We start from the raw sequence: 21,477 nt of genomic DNA, 5'->3' as shown, positions 1-21,477 counted from the left end.
ATTGTGGACTGGCTGCTTTCTGCATAACTACGTTCATTTATCCTTTCGACTTCCCGTTGAGTCTTGATACGCATTTGTTGCGAATTGATCGTCAATCGCCTATGCAACATGAAGTCCGGATAACATGACGACGGTATATGGTAGATAATTTATTATTATTTGTAAAAAAATCTACATCGACCTTAAAGTCATCCCAGGAGAAGCATTGTAACAGCACAATTTTGCAGAACGGGCGGGACCCAGTACTCGGTACTCGGTTTGATGCATTGAGTCGTTCATACGTAAAACGAAAAGTCTTAGGCACTTTGCAAGATTAGTTCCCTTGAAATTCTGGCACGGGAAGTCTTCCTCCATTAAGTTCACATTCGTATTTACTGAGCAACTTTTACATTTTAAACACAAGTATGTAATATTTCATCTCACTGAATTTGGAGGTATTCTTGTCAAAATCCAGCAATTTAGTCGCCATTGTTTTTTGTTCTATAAGGTTCCTTATACACATTTCTCGCTGTAAAATAATACCCAGATACTAAGATAGCATTTTTTCCCATTTTTTAAAACTAACTATTCACATATTACAACAGAGACGAATAACATTTATTAAAAGGATATATGCAAGTCTAGACATTTACAAGTCAAATCGTCAAATATAAACACATTGCAGTATATTATCATCACCAAAGTCGAAACGACCCAAATTTTTACCGGACACGGAGCTATGAGAAGTTATCTTTATAGGTTTAAATGAAGGAATGATGACTATTGTCCATGCGATGATATTTCTTCACAGAGTATCGAACATCTGTTATTTCAGTGCCCATTTTTCAGTTTGCAACGCCATAATCTTGAAGCAGAATGCAGAAAAGATGGAATATCCTTAACAAATATCCACACAGCAGTTAAAAGTAGTTATCACGCGCCAATGTTCTTGAACTATGCAACAATGATGATTGGACTCATAAAGGTAATAAACCAAAATCAGTGATCGAACATCCCATTTCCAAGACAAACAAAAACGATTTTTCCAAGTACCTTAGCCTTGTACCTGACACGTAAGGCTACTAAATACAGGGATCCAAATATATAAAAAAAAGTATATTATAAATATGATTCGAGTTTGTCTAATTTTTTATAGACAAAGATTTTCCCCCTTAGGAGCTGTTAACGTTTAAATATTACAACAGAGATGAAGAACATTTTAGAGAAAGAAAATTCTAAAATCTAGACATCTACAGGGCTGTCATTGGTTGGTTTAAGTGGCCACTTTACACACTGTGTTACATTCACCATTATTATATTTGAATCTAAATATTCCTTAAATTCTTCCATCTGTTAATATTTGTGAAGTTAAAGATCTGAAACCTTTATTGATGCTTAAAATATTCATCTGTTTATTTTACCTCCGTACTAGGCGACGCTTGAAAATATTTTAATATTAACATAATCCTAGCAGGTTGAATTCAGTCTTTGTCTACAAAAAAAATACAAAATTAAAACATTGTTGATAAAACATAGTTGTTGATTAAACATTGTTGATAAAACATAGATGAGGAAAGAGTACAAAAAATGTATGCAATATTATAATATGCATGAATTGAAAAATATTTTCAGGCGTTGCCGAGTATGTAGGTGAAATAATTTAATCGGATGAATCTCACCCGTATCATTAAAGGTTTCAGCTTTTTAACTTCACAAGCATCAACGCATGAAGGAATTGAAGGAATATAGATGTTTAAATATATTTATTGTGTATGCCGACAATTGGTAGAATTCTAGATTAAATTTGGTAATGTATCCAAAATAAAACACGTTTATTGGATTTTAATTCTACTTTATTTTTAAAAACATATAAGAGCGTACATTGTGACGCGTTTTGCCTTGTTAGGACATTTTTAAACTAACTTTCACAATATACGCTCGTGAATATCAAAAATAATAAAGTAGAATTGAAATTCCCTAAGCGTGATTTATTTTGGATATATTACCCAATTCAAGATTTAATATTTGCAGAATTGTATATGATTCACAGTGTATAAATTGACCATTTGGACCAACCAATGATACGTCATAAATCATGTAGATGCCTAGACTTTTATATTTAAAAGATCTTCATCACATATTATGTTAACAGTGCATATAAAAAAGGCCCGTTTTCTCTATTGTTTCTCTTTTTTCTTCTTTTTTTTGAACCACCCCATTGTATAAAAATTTTGTTTTAGTTTTACTGATTTTTGAAGTATACATTGTACTCCAAAAATAAATTAAACAATTTGATATATTTAACTGACTGGCCTTTTCAAAATGATGAAAACTCATCACGGATATAATTTCGTTGTGAATCAGATTTAATTATCGTTACGAAGATTTTGTAAGTACTGCGTTCTATATTTAACGAATATGAAGATTTCATTTTCTTACAAATGAATTCAAGAATGTTCCATGCATAAAATTTCAATTTGAAGAAGCCCGAAACGCAATGTCAGACCCTTAGAACCAAATCTGTACACGCCAAATCTGCCTAAGGGCGCGAGAAACTTCGAGAAAAATCCAAATTATTCTCTATTCGAACTTCACGTTCGCGTGATGGTTTTTTCCCGCGTAAATCTTCAATTTTCTTGTTGTCTCGTTACTAAACTACAGATTTTTTTCTCATTATTATGTATACACTAAACTTTATTTTGCGGTAAACGGAGTTTACTGTTCCGTTGTTATCCAAAACAAACAATATATAGAATCACGTGGATATTAAAGATTAATCAATTTTGGAGTTCGGTATAATCGGTTGGAGTGGTGCAAGTAACACAGTTTTAAATAGTGAATTTGTTGCAAAAAAATCCTACTAAAAACTAAAAACTAATACTCAGAGTCCCGATACAGACATCTACTGAAGAAATATTCCACAAATCACAACTTATGCCACCAAAACAATTATACGCTAAAACAATACTCACTTACAGATTCAAAAACTACTCTTACTCAAATGAAAGACGTAATCCCTACAATACATCACATACAAATAATATAATCACTAGATCTCTAACACAAAGACAACTTAAACAAATACAAACTAATACCACTTTCGGACAAATGGATTTTGAGTATTATTCAATTAAAATATAACCTTCTTCCACTATCTATAAAAAAATTAGGAACGAGTTTTTTTTTTAAAAGGTTATCAAAAAATGGATAGCGGAGCTAGGTAGAAGTAAAATGGATTGTCTCATTCGCCCAAACCAATATTGAATCAACTGCTCCACAAGTTTTTTTGTTATTTTCATTGTGCGTTTTGTAATATGAATAATATAGATGTACATATGTACCTAGTTTTTAAAACAGTCTGAATATTTTGTTAATTATCTCTGTTTATTAAGTAAGCCTTCTTTAAGAATTAAATGTAAATAAATAAATAAATAACATTAATGTAATGTTAAACTTTGCTCAAATGATAAATTTCTTTTTCTTTTTTTTTTTCTTCATTGTCTTGCTCGATGCCAAGAATCTAATAGGTGTCAAGTCCTACAGCTTTCCAACCTCATACCGCACACCGCATTAAAGAAATTAAGTCTCCATCGTGGGGGGGGGGGGGAAAGGAGTTACATCTTCATTGACTGGGATTAAATTGATTTCAAATTATCAATTCGCCGAAATGATTAGGAAACTTTTTAAAAGCCTAGAAATAATATTTGGAAGCAACTAGATCTGTATGCTACTGGACCTATACGAGAGCAACGACTAGTAGCTAGAAGTTTCATTCGGTATACACAGAGAAGGAAAATGGGACAGGATGTGTTCAGATGTTTGATTAGGATATCAGGAGTGGCACAGAGAGGAATCAACAGTATTAAAAACAAATATACATGTTTTCTCACAAATTTACCATGACTCCATAAAACTGGGAAATACGGATATTTTAAGGAGATTTAGAACAAAAAAAGGTTACTATTGTTAAAGGGGATGATTTTCAGGCACTAGGTGTATGACGCGCCTCCATTTCACGTAATACTGAGCAAAGTTGAGGACTCAGTTAGTTTCTTTATTTGATTCGTCTATCTTGTAGAAAGCCGCTCTCTTGTTTGCTTATTTATGTTTGTCCGTACCCGTCGCTATTAATTTCGTACTATTTCCTTTATTTCGTTTTCTCTTTTAATATGTCGGACATAGAAGCAAATTGTTTTTCTATATGTCATGAAGAGTCTTTCAGTTAATGAAAGTTCGTGGAGGATAGAGATGTTCGTATAAAATGCGTATCCGTCTCCAGTATCACATTTTAAACACATCGATAACATGCTTTTTTTGTGTCCATGTTCCAGCTCAATACAACGCGAGTATTTTAAAACCAAGAAATTTATCCAAGAACTTAATTTTCATAAATAAAGCTGTGTAGGTATTTTTATTGACGTTACAAGTGAATTCCGAGTTTGAATATTTAAAAAAAATAATTACTGTATTCAATAATTAAGTGCGCATACTACCGTTCGTTCGGGAAATAAGGGCAAGATCAGAGATAATGTAGAACTATTACTAGTGGCAAGATGTTGCATCAACTGGAACAGGCCATAGTGTAATTGTTGTATGACTTCTCTCCTAATTTAAGCACTGTTTAAAATTATCTCTAATAAACAAATTAAATGTTATCGCACTCGTTTTCATAGTTATAAATCATTAGGAAGTATTAGGCGTTTTAAAGATGAGCTTTTCTCATAATTAAGCTTCAAATTACAAAGAATTATCTCAGGAAAATAATGTTTATTTTCTAGAAACATATTTAAAACGTCAGTGCACATTATATCAGGGGTTAATTACTATAACTAGGTAATTTCAGAATCAGGATTTTCGAATCAGTCTCTAAAACACATATTTATATCTCCCTACGTAAATCCTACAAAAGCACAAGTCGTGATCGATTCAAATTATATTATAATGATTTGAATGTACGACTTGTTTATTTGTAGCATACAAGTACATGGAGCAGAATGCAAAAATTTGATTTTACTTGTTAACTCAAAAATGCTGATTTTGGAGTTACTTACTGTTACCCCATGATATTATAAATCTACATATTTCATTTATCAGGAATGATTTTATTTTTCGGTATTTGGGTGAAATTTAGTTTACTTGTGACAAAGAATTAAAAGCATAGATATCTGTTCTCGATTTTATTGTTAGTGTCATAAAAATCCACTAAAATATATCAATATTATTTTACCTCCGTCTCTAGTGGTTCGCGCATTAGCAATTTCGGACATGCTATATTTATACAAAAAGGTGTTTTGAAAATAGAATGTTTCATAGTCCACCAATGCCTGACATTTTTTCAACACTTACATACGCGTGAAATTTCATTTGATTATTTTGTAAATGTATCTGTGACTCTAGTGAGTGTAAAAACTTATGTAAATGTAAAAATCTGATTCTGAAGGAAACGTTATAATTTTTTTTTGTGTATTTGCATACACAATGAAGTGATTATGTATGTTTCAATTTTGTTTTCATAAGCATTGCATTGATTATGCTAAAATTAAATTAATTTTCTAAATCGTAATTTTTCACATAAAAAGTAAAAACAATTCTTTAATTTATTAATTCTCGCATTTTAAATTACGTGGTATGTAAATTTCAAAGTCTACTCTTTTGCATCTGAGGAAGTCTTAATTAGAATTGTTTGTTTCAAAAATTTTGTTAAAAATCAACTCCCCGGGGAGCTATTAATATAAACATATTACAACATAGATGAAAAATGATGATGATGATGTTGTAATATGTAAATATTAACAGCTCCCCAAGAAGTTGAATCCAGTCCGTTTCTACTAAAATTTGGACAAACTGAAAATATTGTTGATAAATCAACCTGGTATGAAAAAGTGTAGAAATTTTTAAAAAAGATTTTCGGAATAGGTGGATGTTCAAATATGGGCAGAATGATGAATGTTACAGTGTGAAATGTGGCCACTTAAACCAGTCAATCACAGGTCATAAGCCCTGTAGATACCTAGACGTCTATATTACCCTCTTTAAAATGTTTTTCATCTCTATTGTAATATGTTAATAATTACTCTTTCGATATTTCGCGTTAATTAAAATTAGCAAGTGTATTCTGCAGTTGCTAATGCCATTGTAATATAATATGCTATTGCTAATTATTAATCAGTAGAACACCGCGGGCAGGTACGAAGTGTTTACTGCGCAGCGCTTGGTGGCTGATATTTGGAGGGAATTTCAGTATTTTATGAGTGTATATACTATTTTTGACCGCGTAGAACAGCGCTCGCTAAACAGAATATTTAATGCGCTACAAATGGTTGGGATGTATTTTAATGGACATTTTATTGGCACCGCATTTTTATGGTTACACCATGTCTTAACGCCTTCCAATCGATTCCGCTAATGCTAAATGAAGTCATCACTTTTTGTACATAGTTTTAGTTTGATCATTAAATATATTTGCGTACGGTTTTATCTATGTGGGTGTCAGTTCTAAAAAAGCTCCTGATGCCAATGCCACCTGCAAAAATATATTGTACAGTTCAAATGTAGGGAAAGCATGTGTAAATAAATGCCGTAATTTGAAACGTTAAGTTTAATGTCGTAGTCTGATAAAAGGCAAGAAAATAATGCGATTTTACAATTGAAAATGCCGTTTTTTTAAATGGCAAATAAAAAAACATTATACATGGGTTTCTCAGAGCCATAACGCGAAATTTTTAGGAAAGTTTTTTTTATGATGTACTTTAAAAAATATCCTTAAGTATTTTCTTTTTTTTTTTAAACAAACAAATTGATGTTGAAAAGGTATTTGACGAACGAAACAATTCGCACCGGATGCGAACAAGAAAAGTGATTGGGTAAGAGAGGGGTAGAGGTTTGTGGAAGTGATGCCAGTCTGAGGCATAGGGAATTTCCTCCATTTTCAAATTACAATATTTTTTTATTTTTTTATTTATTTTCCATGAGAAATGTTTTTCTGAAGTTTTGCTGTCTAGCCCTGAAACATCGTTTGAAAAAATAATTGTCTTCTAAAACTTTTCTCGTAAAAAATAATCTTCAGGCTTTCATACTTAAATATAAATACTTTGGAATGAGAGCGATTGGTGCAATTGCAGAACTCAGTTCTTGTTCAGATCAGTAGCGAACAAAGTCAGAATTGCTGCTACAATATTTAACCTCTATCGGAGAGAGAAACGGTAATGTTTTTTAAATATTTTTATTTATATGGCATATTTAAAAAAAAAGGCTCATAATAAACCACAAAAATTTCTATGAACGTATTAATATTAACTTTTTGAGTACCGGCCGAATACACATAGAATTTACCCTGTGTCCGGCACATTTTTTTGAAATTTCATGCTTTGTGAAGGGTTTCTTAAAAGTCTCATAATTATGAAAATACTATATTAAATCAATTGAAATTTTGCAGACTTATTTTAAATAATTAAATAAAACATTTTTGTATACTAGTTTTGCCAACATTGGCCTTTATGGAGAGCCACATTGTGCATTGCAATGTTCGCACATATACAGGGCTTCACTCCTATTTTTGTCTTCTTGCGGTGCCTTGTCAGGTCTCCCCGACGCTGACAATCACGACAGTGAAAGCATCTTGGGCAGCCAGGACAACTGCTTATTGGATGTGCTCGCCATTGTGATTCCTGGGAAAAGATGACCAGAATATTTTTCGTTGCTTTCTCTTGTAGATTTTACATTTTTTTTTTTGCACCACAACAGGCCAAGAGGCCTAATTACAGTGGTGAATTACATCACAGAGCACCCAGGCTTGAGAAAAATCACATTTTAATTTTTTTTGTGTTCTCACCGGGAATCGAACCCGGAACCTTCCGTGTGTGAGTCAAGCGTCTTGACCACTACACCACGGAGGCCGCCAGATTTTCCTGTCGGGGTTACCAAGTCTTAACTGGTTGGTTTTGAGGTGCCGGAAACTCGCCTTTTATTCTTTCGTTATCTGCTGTGATCACAACGTTACGAGTGTGATCCCATTGCCCGGGGTTCGCGACGTGGGCGCTAACGAGCTGGACTAGTAAGAAGTGTTGCCGGTGGAATGCAACTGGGCGTTTACAGCATTTTAGTGAATCACAGCCTCCAGCAAGAGGTGACCCAATGCGACCCTACAGACAGTTCGAAACCCAAAAAAATACTTATGGTACTATTTCGCAATAAATAACCAACTACAAACGACATCATCTACGTTTATGAAGCTACAATGTTATCTAGAACCTCGAAATTGCCGTCAGTGGGCAATGATTTTCTGATGAAGTCCTATGAATTTTAAAATATTTTAATAGTCCGAGTTCTCTTACGTACGTTAATTAGTAAAAGCGGGAAAAAAACCTCCAGTTCCATGATTTGAATAAATTCACCACGCTCGTGTTGTCGCTATAAATGAAGAAGTTCTGAGGTTTTCTTTGTATGTTTGTGTTTTTTAATAGACTTTTAAGCAAGAGAAAAAAAAAAAATTTGAATAGTATCTACTCATATTATCATAGCTCCGATTTTTTATGTTTAGTATTTTTTCATTACTCCGCGCGAGACGTCACAAGTTCTCTTTAGTGAGTTGTTCTGATTGGTGGGTTGGCTTCCGGAAACTGGGAATCTATCACAACACTGTTATCATTGGTAGATTTAAATGAACTTTTGAACTCTTTTAAAGTTATTCATTTTTTATACATTCTAAAAAAACTTCGGCGTTTTTCATTTCCTAATTCAAATAGCATTGAACTTCCTCCTTCAAGATTTGCAAAAAATAATACTTTTTCTTTTTTTGGACTATTTTTTTTTTCGACTCACTATAACTAGGTATTATTTTTTTACATTTACGGCCTTCGCAATTTATAACGATAAAATTTATGAAAGTAATATAAAACTTAACAAATAAAATGGGAAAATGTATTTAACAATAATAAATCAAGGAACATTATTTGATAAGGATATGCGGATTGTATTTGGAGAATAATAAACCATTTTATCTTAAACATTTTTAAGACAAAAAAAAATGTTTGCGTTCCATTGATTTACCCAAATATTTCAAAAATTGACTTAGGGTCGAGTGGGGTTCGAACTTTGAACCTCTAATCCGTGAGTCTACAGCACTAGCCACGGAACCACAAGCCAATTGATGGAAGTCGTGGCATAAGCGGCGGTAGCTCGTATTAATTGGGTTAAAGTCATTTCGAAATAAATATACTTGATGAGTTTTACGTTATAAACGTCTAAACGATTTATTATTCTTAAACTCTGAAATTGAATCATTTTTCTGTGGGTACGATTAGCATTCATTCTACTCAAATGGCCCTACCAATATGATCTTTTTATTTTTATCAATTTTTGTATGACTATTTTATTGTAACTTCCAATGTTTTTTTTCTAATTTTTTAATACGCAATTTTATTTTTTTACAGAATATGGCGATTTTGAGTACGGCTTCTGACCAGCGCCGACGCACGAAGAAAACGAAAGAGACGAATAGGAAGTTCAAATAAATGTGTTAAATTCAGTATTTATCCATCGTTAATTTACTGACAAAAGCTAATTAATAATAATTTAATCAGTAGTATAATTAGGAGAATGAAAATATTAGATTTAAAATAAAAATATTTAATATGTAATTAGTCGAGTTCTGACCGCGCAACTAAAGTGTTGAATCTTTCGCGATGGCGCCGTTTAAAGTTCAACCGTGTGTTTAAAGTTTGACGGGTGTGCTCGAAATGTCGTATTACGGGTACAGGGGCGGCGCGAGTGGCCGGGCGTCAGTTCCGGGTTCCATGTCGGGGTCCTCTCCTTCGGGGGTCGGGTCGGAGTCTGATGGCCAGGAGACGGAGTCCGGCAGCACTGGGAGCAGCTCATCGTCAGGACCAGCGCTGCCTTATCCAGGATTCACCGAAGTCGCGCTGAAGTACCTGACGCAGGACACCAGACCAAGAAACTGGTGCCTAAGGCTGATAACTAATCCATATCCTTTTCAATAAACCAATACACTTTTAAAATATTTGAAAAAATAAAACAAAATAAATGTATAGTTAGAATATGACGCAGGTTTTAAAATAATTTTATTCCAGAAACAAACGTGGGCGTTAACGGGTAAGTCTTTTTGAAATAAATAATTCAACGTATATTTTACTATGAAAATTATTTTCACTGACGTAAAATTGACCATTCAATGTCATATCTTGACATTAATGTGTCAACAGTGTTTTGAGAAAAAATATATAATATTTTCCGTTCCTACGTAAATCAATCCTCTTTAGAAATTTGTATAATGTATATTATTCGCTAAATAGTCTGGCAATGTGTGTAGGAATTATGATGATATTTACGAAAGACATTAAAAAAAACATAATTGCTATTTATTAAATGAAATGATGATAAGTATAATAAAATATTGCTGTTGGGGTCTTCAAATCATTACTTTGTTACTTAATTTAAATGCTATTTTATATATTTTTAATTTAATCCAATCAATCAATAATCGAATAAACTGATAGTTATTTTTAATGAATATATGATGCATTTCTGTATTAATATTTTGATATTACAAAGGCCTTACTTTTTAAAATAGTATAACATAAAAGTTTAAGTCTTTCAATATGTTTATTTTTACGAAACTATGGGAATAGAGAAAGATTGAAATATAAGTTTCTATTTTATACTAACTTTACTTCCGAATCCGTCGAATAAAAACAATGAATTTTAAATTAAAAGTTAAACCTAAATGATTTCTAATCATGCGAGTCATAATGTAATTTGATTTAGTATAAAGCACATTTTAACTCATAAACCTTTTGAAGAACATATTTATAACTAATATATTTGTAGAAAAAATAATTAAGATAATAAATAAGTGTACATTTGCTCTGAAAAAAAAACTGTTATATTTTCGGGTGAGTAAGAAATTTTTGGGGCACAAAGCACTAATTTATATGTTTTAGATAAAGGTAAAAAACAACTAGGTTTACGGTTCAGAAACCATTTTAGGGTAAATAAATGATAAAAAGCCAATATTAATTTAATTTCACAAGACGCTGGCATTGAAAATTTTATTGAAAAATATTAAAGACTTACTAATGACTTGCGAGATTTTTTTGAGGGCATGCTTGCCCCGAAGTCTAGATTTATCCCTGGAAGGGTTATTTTGACATGCAGAGTACGTTATTCTATCATCCTCCACTAGAGTAGTGTCATATTCACCCAATCCTCCAACCAACGAGGCAGAGGTAGGGACTCTTGAGCCCTGCATATGACCAGAACTCGTTGACCCGTAAACGTAAACAAAGTGACGAGTAAAATGCAGCCATAGAACCATGACATTGTTTGTTTTATGCACAGATCTACATTATTATTTTTTTATTTATTAATTTGGCGTTCATTTTGTAGAACTCCATATTTATACTTTTTATTATGAAAATTAAAAACTGATTTGAGTCTACTGAACACATTATTTTATTTTCACAATATAAAAACGCCTTGTTAGGGCGTTACGAATGTGAAGATTAAATAGATTGAAGGTCCTTATATATCTTTATAATTCTACGTTCTAACCTAAAGGTTATAATTCATTAATAAATTAATGAATCTTATTAAATATGGGGTGTACAGTAATCACAATTGTGGAAAAAAACCTTTTTTAAGGGCAAGATAAGTGTTACAATATTTTTAAGAATTTTTAAAATACAAAAAAAACAGTTTTTTTAACATAAATTCTTCATAATAACTAAATCATGTATAAAAATAAGAGAACACTACCTAATTATAATATTGTTAATATAACTTCCACAACAATTATCTAAAGGTTTAAAAATATAAAATTTCATTAATTATCTCACAATAAATATTTTTTATATTTTTTTCTGAAATACAAATATGAGTAGATGAATGTAATCAAAAACATATTCATTTCATCTTCTTTCTCATTAATTTTTCTGTCCCTTTCATACAATATTTTATAATATAAATAGCAACGCGAGTAATTATAAGTTAGTTTAATTCCTGACAATGAGGTTGTAACCTCAATCCAGTCGAAGTATAACTCTAATTAAAGTGGTTTATACAAATTTATAAACATATAAGTGTTCAAATATAAATACCTAAATCCCTCATTATCTATTAAAAATTAAACCTTGCCCTTAACTATTGGTTTTTCCCACAATTATGATTGCTGTATATGCCATACTTAAAACAATTAATTCATTTACTTAAGTACCTAGAATTTATTTATTTATTCATTCAAAATTACAAAATTAAATATTTATGAACTTATTAAGGCTTTTTAGGCTATGCCCGTGTCAATTGATATAGAATGAACATATCATTTAATCTTTACATTCGTTGCTCTAACAAGGCGAAACAACGGTCACAAATGTTTGTGTTATTATATTGTAAAAATAAAAAAAGTGTTCAGTAGACTCAAATCAGTATTTGATTTTTAAATGAAAAGTATCGACAATAATATGTTTCTGTATATATCGTATTTGCCCTTTGAGCAGGGATGATTTTTTAGCGCTAAAGGTTCGTAAGTATTTTTTTGGCATTTTGACTATTTAAAAAAAAAGATATAATGCAATATTGTACATTGATAAGGGGAATATAAAAGTAATCGAATTTATTTAATAGCCCGGTTCGTTAAAAAACTCGGTCTATAGTCGACTTCACAGTTGTTTGGTTTCTCAAAAACCTAACTAGGCTGCGAAGGCATTTTTAAAAAATATACTTCTCCTGTTTTCTTCTTCAAAAACTATTTTTTCTGATTCAAATATTGATTTATTTATCTTCTTATGTACGACTAGCTTATAAAGTTACAGGTATTATAGAAAAAATGAGAACTATATTAAGATTCAATACAATAACTAAAATAGTGATCATGACTAAGAAAACAATAATAGGGTGACAACAAAATAAAATTTTGTATTGAACGCTTTTGTTTAACGATAAATCAAAAAATGGCATGGCGATGTCCGTCACCGCATATTAGAGTGGCAGGATATGATCCAACTGGACACGTTAAGTAAGTAAGTAATCAAGAAATGAAATAATTTAAACTTTAATAAAGGCAGACCGTGTCTAAGTAAAAAATTATAAGTAGAGTAAAACTACAATTATTTGGATTAATGGGTGCCAGAGTTTATTGTTTTTGATTTGGAATCACATTAAAAACTTACTTTAACATCTCCAGCAAAGCTTATTCACAATTAAATTGAAATTTAAAACGTCTCTTTTATTATTAAATTTCCTGGTTACAATCCGGATGTTTGGGAATCTGAATAAATAAAGTTCTATAATATAAATTTCTTGCTAACAACCAAAAGCTTTTCTGTGCATTTGTCGATTAGCAAAAAACGTTTGGTAGAGTTTGAAAGTTTGATAGAAATTGACAGAGAAAAATTATGGAAGGTGTTATCGGAGTATGGAGTGAGCGGAAATCTGACACGAGCTATTATTTCTTTGTATAAAGATAGCACAGCATGTGATAGGGTAAACGAATCATACACATCGTGGTTAGACATTCATAAAGGAGTGAAACAGGGATGTGTGATGTCACCATGGCTGTTCAACGTGTATATCGATAACTGCATGAAAGAACTGAAAGGCTTAAGAATGGGAGCAAAACTGGGTGATTTAAATGTCAATTGCTTTTTGTATGCTGACGATGCCGTGCTTCTTGCTAACAACAAAGAGGAACTGCAATTCTTGGTAACAAAGGTCTACAATGTATGCAAGGGAAGCGATTTGCTGATGAATGTCGATAAATCGAATGTGATGGTATTTGAAAGAAATGAAAGTATGACTAAATGTGAAATCACTGTGAATGGAGTTATACTAAAACAAGTAGAGGACTTTGTGTATCTGGGAAGTATGTTTACTAGGGATGGAATGGCTGTGAAAGATATTGAAAGGAGGGTGAGTGCTGAGAACAGAGTGAACGGAGCACTTAAATCAACCTTGGGAAATAAATGTTTGTCGCAAGAGGCAAAATTAGCAGTTCACAACGAAGTCCGGGTCCCGACCCTGATGTATGGGAGCGAAGTATGGACTTAGAAAAGCCGGGATGAAAGTAGGCTGATTGCTGTCGAAATGCGATCTCTCAGGCAAATATGTGGTAAAACTATGTACGATAGATGCACAAATGTTGAGATCCGTACCTTATGTAAGGCTGAGACAAGCATTATCGACAAAATCAAGAAAGGATCTCTGCGCTGGTTTGGACATGTAGAACGAATGGACAGCGAAAGAACGGCTTAGAATATTTACAATGCGAATGTTGATAGATGCAGAAATAGAGGTAGACCGAGAAAGACATGGCATGACCAAATCCAACAAATACTTGAAGATAGACATGTCAAAAGTCGGAATAATCGGCGCGCGTGCATGAGAAGATGTATGAATGTAGAAGAAGCGAGATCTGTATGAAAAGATAGAGTGATGTGGCGTTCTATCCTCTCTGCCTACCCTTACGGGAAAACGGCGTGATGGTTTGTTGTTGTTGTTGTAATATAAAACATTACAATACTTAATAATTACCGTAGTGGTATTTAAAACGTTTTTATTTCATAAATGGTGGAAATAATATACAATTGATATACCAAACTATCGTTAGGTGCTCATAGAGATTAAAAAACATCAATCTTACCAAAAATAGCCAATATATAAAAATACGAAATCTATATACCTATCGCAACAATTTTCTCAAAAGTAATATTATATCATACAATATCCGTTGTATGGCGTGCGATATCATGCCAGGTCACTTAGGGACAACAAAGCTCATTCATAATGTATGAAACCGTGGCCACATTTTCTATAATGCTGCACCCGTTCATGTATTCCATTAGCCCAGATAATCGGGGTTTAGTTCGACCAACTGTATACCCGACTATATGCAATACTCGTATACGTATATGCATACCTGGGCTGGTATTTCAAACGAAATTATAGCGCGGTATAGCGCGTTTTTACGTACTAAATACGCATTATCGCGCACTGTAAGCGCGTTCGGAATACCAGCCCTGGGCCGCGATTATGAACGGTTATCGTCTTCGGTATATACTAAAATCGATATTTATGCATGAAAGTGTGTATGTTTGTATGGAAATTCAGAATATCTTCGTACGTAACCGGTAATGAAATATGTATTAAAAAAAATTGCGAGCATATTGTATTTTTCTTACAGAAAACTTAATTTTACTTTGTAGATAAAATTGAAGATAAAGTTTAACTTCCCATCAGAATACGTACCCCTAAAGAGAGATTAATTTGGGCATTTTAATTTTTTGCATGCGTTTACGCTTTGCCTAATATCTGGCCTCACTGATGAATTTACGCCAAATAAATATGAATACGTGAAATCAAACATGATAATTTCCAAATTTATTTTAACAGAGAGGGAAAACATTTTTGAGAAGGGAATATGGAAGTCTAGGCATTTACAGGGCTTATGACATGTCATTGGCTGGTTTAAGTGGCATTCTGCCCATGTTTGAACATCCACATTTCCTCAACTCTTCCATCTGTTGACTTTTGTGAAGTAAAAGAGCTGAAACCTTTATCACGTGGGTGAGATTCATCCGGCTGAAACAAATCACCAACTAGGCAACGCCTCAAACAATTTTCCAATTTTTATACTTTTTCTTTTACCAGGTAGTAATTCAACAATGTTTGAGTATGTCCAAATGCTTGCAGACTGGCTGTATTTCCTCCCTAGGGAGTTATTTATATTTAAATTTATTTCAACAGAGTGTAAATGCCTAGACCTCCATATTCCCTTCTCAAAAATGTTTTACCTCTCATTCGTTTTCATTTAGAACATTATTGTGATCTTAATAATCACTCGAAACACTTAGGTGGAATTGACTAAAGTGAATTCATTTTTTTTCCGTTTATAAAACAGTTTTATACATCATTTGACGTTTAATCATCAGTGTGGCCATGTATGAAGCAAAGTGTATTTGAAGTTTTCAGCAGCAAAAAACAGTTTTCTCCACCCAGTGACAGGATTTATAATTGCACCCCTGGCTGGCTGTATACACGGCTAAGTGTAATATAGGTTGACATATGTTGACAGTTGCTTACTTGGAAAGATGCCCTATCGGAACTATATCTTAAGATTTAATGCATGACATATATTTTTAAGAATCGGGGAACCTCTTTGAAAAGAGGTTTTGACTCTGTGACTTGTCGTTGTCTGGTTTAACTGATCACTTTACGTATTTAACAATATGTAACATTCGTCATTTATTTGCGCTTAAACATCTGGGTTCCTTTTTTTAAAGTTAATTTATTTTACAAATAATATTGTGGTAACATTATTGATAATCTATGACGTTTTGATAATGCAACACAAAAAAAAAATCTTTCAGCCTCTTTTTTCATTAGATCGCAGAATAAGGGAATATAAAAGTCAAGGCATTAACAGGGCTTATGACCTGTCGTCTGGTTAAAATAGCCACTTGGTGAATGGATTGGCACGGTGGTGAATGGATTGGCCGATTATTGTCGTTTCTAGGGGGTGTCAGATTGCTTAGTTTATTCATTTCGATTTTATTTCGGGTTTCTTAGTTGCTTGGAATTATATTATTATTATTTTTTTGTGTGATTTTTTTGTATGCAATCATTCGTGGATGCTTCTTTCTTGCCCCCCAAAATTGCGATCCTAGACATCCCCTACACCACCATTAACCAACGGCCTCGCGTATGAGATCTAGAAACAGTTTTATCAAAGCTACCTCCCCTGTTGAATCCTTACAACAGCGGAGAGAAGAACTATGGCAACAGGATCTTGAAGCAAGACCGTAGATGGATCCCAATGAAGGTATCCAAGGAGGTAAACACCTACCATACTCTCTATAGATCGCCCTCAATAGACTACTGGTGGGTGTTACACGATGTAAAAAAAATCTCCAAAGGTAGGGGTACCTCTGTGGTGATGATATATTGTGTGACCTAGGACGAGAGCCACCTATTGACATGCTCGCTCATAGAGGAAGGCTGCACTCCTGGGGACCTAATTGTGGCAAACGACAAGGCGATATCTGTCGCCGCATATTGGAGTGGCAGGATATAATCCAACCGGACACGCTAAGTAAGTAAGTACAGTGTGACATTCACGACTCTGCCTACGGTTTAACGTCCGTATTTCTGCAACCAACCATGGTAGGTGAACGCGCCAACCACTTTACTACGAAATGAACTTATCTACATGATTTTTACCCGAGAGTGGCCAGTGATTCGAAAACTCTCGGCTAGAGTTCGGGTCGGACTCAATAAAACCTTTAAAACTATTCAAGGAAAATATTCTGCACATTTTTATTCGTCACTTAATCTACACGTAAGTTTGTCCTCATTTCACATCTGCTTTTCTGAAACATTTGTTCATGGAAGGATCTAGTTGGCGGAACAATAAAAGTATTTTGTAAAAGACCGCCTCTAAGTTACGCTATTATGTTCTGTAATATCTTTACATTGGAAGTTTACCTTGGAAGGTTTCACCGCCGCAGTATAATTGGCAAACTTACCCAATCCTACCTGTTCCTTGTAACTTGCACATCTTGGAAATCAAAGAAAGAATTTTCTGTTTCGAATATTGTCGAATTAACTACCATTTTTACTTGAATGCATTTACAAGGTTTAAAACCGACGAAGGAATCGTTAACATTTTAAATGTTGAATCATTTTAAAATATAGTTTTTTTTAACAATTTCAAAAAAGGGTGGTTCTGACATACTCGTATACTTATATAAGTAATAATGAATGAATAAATAATAAATATTTCGAAATAATTGTGTAGTGATTTTTTCAGATGGATGTTTAAGTATAGGCAAAAATGTGAATGTTGCACAGTATGTAAAGTGGTCACTTAAAACCTGTCAATGACAAATCATAAGCCCTATTAATGCCTAGACTTCCACATATTCTGTTCTAAAATATTTTTTAATAAAAATAATTTATTTTTTTCTTGACTGTCTTAGAAAAATCCTTTCGTCAGCGGATGCACACGGAGTAACCCCATATCAGCCTTGCTTCATTTCTTCTTTCAAACAAGAAAAAATAAATGTTATATGAATGTATACAAAAAAAATAAGCCGGCAAAACTAAAAAAAATAAAAATATTTGATTTAAAAGAATAAACTTTAATTTTATTAATCGTTATGGCTAATTTAAATTTAATTGTTTTCATAATATTTTTGGTGTTTAGGATATTGCATAAAAATTTTAATTCCAGCGTATCTAGATCATTTTTGCTACATGGGAGGTGAGGTAGTCTGACGTTTTAAGGTGCCAGTCTAGAAATATTAGACTGCCGAAGCAATAATTTCAATAACTTTATTAATAAGCTGGCAAATATTCTTCATAAATTAAGGAATATTGTTGATATTTTAATACAAGTTATTCACAAATCAGAAAATGTCTATAATCTAGGTTTTTTTCTTTTATTCGGGAAACATACAGTACTATTACATATTTTTATAGTAGGTTTACCAAACTAGACTCAAATTTAATGGACCAGTGATGTTTCCATATTATATTACTTGATAAGATTAAATATTTAATTTTTTTCAAGTGCAATAATATTATATGGGAAAAAAACATACACGAAAGTAGTTTAAACATTAAAATCAAAGTACAACAGTTATGTTGACAGTTTTTTGTTAGTATTTACATAAACTAAAATAATATTAATATGAAAAAAAAAACTAACTAAAAGTAGTTTTGAAGAAAGAATTAGAAAACACGCTCAGATGCAAAAAAAAAACATTTCCATAAAGGATATATATATTCATATTTTAAAGGATTCAAAAAAAGCGGATGAGAAGCAACAACAAATATAATAAAATGGATTTAAGTTAATTTTAAAAACATCTTTAAACTAACAACATTTTATGGTGAGAAAAGCAATACATTATTTTTAGAAGCAATTCTAAAAGTAATTAAAAGTAGTTTAAAAATATAAATGCAGAGTGTAGCAGAAAAAAAAAGAATAACAGTATTTTAAGTAATCTTTAAAATTTGAAAAAGCAATATAAGAGAAGATTTCAAACTAAAGATAGTCAAAAAAAAAAATTTAATGATAATAACAGTGTTAAAAATGTCAGTAAAGAAATTAAATTAAAAATAACAATATTAAAGTAAGTTATTTGATGTAAGAGAAAAGGGGTAAGTACTTATTATAATAAGATCAATAGTTTAAAGGTTTTCAATACACAGTTTTTAAATAATTGTAATTCTGTTAGATAAATATTTAAATAATTGAAAAGTCTGTTAAAAATTGAACAAGATCTATGTAAAAACGAATTCTGACAATAGTTCGTATTGACGTTAGGTATTCAAAATGTTGGGTGATTTTGTAGGGTGCGTGATAGACAGTTTATTTGAATTTAATTTGGGAGATAGGGCGAATCAGCTAGGCTGTTAGTAATTTTATAAAGGAAAGTGAGGACAACTAATGTTCTCCCTTTTTCAAAATTAATGAGCATGTGAAAGCGTGCAGATATGTCATATAAGTAAAAAACATCGATGGTTCTGTTAAGTTAAGTTATAAGTTTTGCTGATGACACCGTTCTATTATTTAAATATAGGACATGGAAGGGAACATATGAAAAATCTGAAAAATATCTAAATAAAGTAAAAGCGTGGCTAGTTACTAGTTACATTACTCTTGGTAAATCTAAAACTTATTTCATTCCATTTCAAATCAGTTCTAGAAACTATTTACAAAATGCTTATCTTAACATCAAGCTATATGCTAATAATTTGTCTTCAAAGTGCTCAATGTAATTGCCCAATATTGGATAAGACAGACAATGTCAAATACTTAGGAATTATTATTGATATAAATTTAAAGTGGAAACAGCAGATTTAAAATATTACTAATAAACTTAAAAGACAAACGTATATATTCAAAATAATTCGAAATATAATTCATGTACAGGAACTTTAAAATATTAATTATGCATTGTGCCAATTAATTTTGGAGTACGGTATAATTGGTTGGAGTAGTGCAAGTGACACAGTTTTAAATAGTTTATTTGTTGCACAAAAAACCATATCAAAATAATACTCAGTCTCGATACAGACATTTACTGAAGAAATATTCCACAAATCACAACTTACGACACCAAAATAATTATACGCTAAAACAATACTCACTTACAGATTAAAAAACTACTCTTATTCAAATGAAAGACATAACCCCTACAATACATCACATACAAATAATATAATCAGTAGATCCTCAACACAAAGATAACTTAAACATATACAAACTAATACCACTTTCGGACAAATGAATTTTGAGTATTATTCAATTAAAATCTATAACCTACTTTCACTATCTATAAAAAAATTAGTAATGAGAAAATGTTTAAAAAGGCTATAAACAATGGATAGTGGAGCTAGGTAGAATTAAAATGGATTTTCTCATTCGCCCAAACTAATGTTAAATCAACTGCTCCACAAGTGGATAGCGTATGTTAGGTTTTTGTTATTTTCATTGTGCATTTTGTAATATAAATACTATAAATGTACATATATACCTTGTTTTTAAAACTGTCCGAATATTTTGTTAATTATCTCTTTTTTTAAAGTAAGTCTTCTTTTTTTATTCTCAAGTGTAAAGACATTTAAAAAAAAGTATATTGTTGAGTGTCCTCGGCACGGGTAACCCCAGTGAGGTCACATTATTTCTATTATTAATTATAGCTTGTATGAGAAAAATATGAATAAAAAAATAAAAAAAAATTTAAATATAAGAGAACGTTAAGTTTATAAGATTTAGTTTTCTTCTCATTTACAAGTGAGTTTTGTATCTTATCTTTTTTATTATTTTCCATTTCAGTTTTGATCTCCAATTGTTTCATTGGTTTTATTAAATCTAAAATATTCCATGTATTTTTTTGTTTTACATCACGTGTACCAATGTGATAGGTAAATTTTTTTGAATGTTCTATTACTGTGTACAATAAAAGGCGGTTAGCCGTAAAAAAATAAAATAAAGAAATATGAAAAAAAATAATATTGAAGTGAAGAATTTCACGTCCACTGTGCCAGGAATCAAATCCAGGATCTCGAAATAAGCGAATCACAAAACAATGAAGTGGAAATACCTCTTCTTGATTCCGTTTTTCTAGATTTTTATCTAAGAGTAGCAATCGAGTCAAAAATGCTCGTCCAGGGTTCTGGTTTTTTTCACGCTCGAAACTCCATTCTTTATCTCAAGCTCAAAATCAACATAAAAAATAATTCAAATAATATGTACTAGTTTATATGTTCATGATTTGGAAATAATTTTCGTGATTTTGTAGTGTTTACTTTGGTCAGAAGTTAGTCGTGGGTACAGATTTTGTCTGAGTGCATTTATAGGTTATGTCGGAAGGGTTGTTTTACTTACTAAGGGATGATAAGGTCGGAATAGCTTTCACGAGGATAAGTAAGGGTTAATTTAATTAAATTCATTGGTAATTTTGCCAACGTGAAGGTTAT

The 21,477-nt window shown here is 31.9% G+C and overlaps 1 protein-coding gene across 1 annotated transcript in view; it reads left to right on the top strand.

Annotated features, from left to right (window-relative positions):
* The window catches only part of LOC148281536 (uncharacterized), an 88,416-nt gene extending 78,439 nt beyond the window's left edge, over positions 1 to 9,977 (top strand). Inside the window, exon 2 of the mRNA XM_088226571.1 lies at positions 9,411 to 9,977. Coding sequence (XP_088082697.1) covers positions 9,717 to 9,977 — 261 coding nt within the window. The 5' untranslated portion in view covers positions 9,411 to 9,716. The remainder of the gene's footprint in view (positions 1 to 9,410) is intronic.
* Positions 9,978 to 21,477: the final 11,500 nt, after the last annotated feature.

This window comes from Micrasema longulum, unplaced genomic scaffold (assembly GCF_059751315.1).
Source record: "Micrasema longulum isolate JH-2025_06_02 unplaced genomic scaffold, ASM5975131v1 h1tg000438l, whole genome shotgun sequence".
Taxonomy (NCBI): Eukaryota; Metazoa; Arthropoda; class Insecta; order Trichoptera; family Brachycentridae; genus Micrasema; species Micrasema longulum.
Note: the sequence above shows the minus strand (reverse complement) of the source record. Positions and strands in the feature narration are given on the sequence as shown.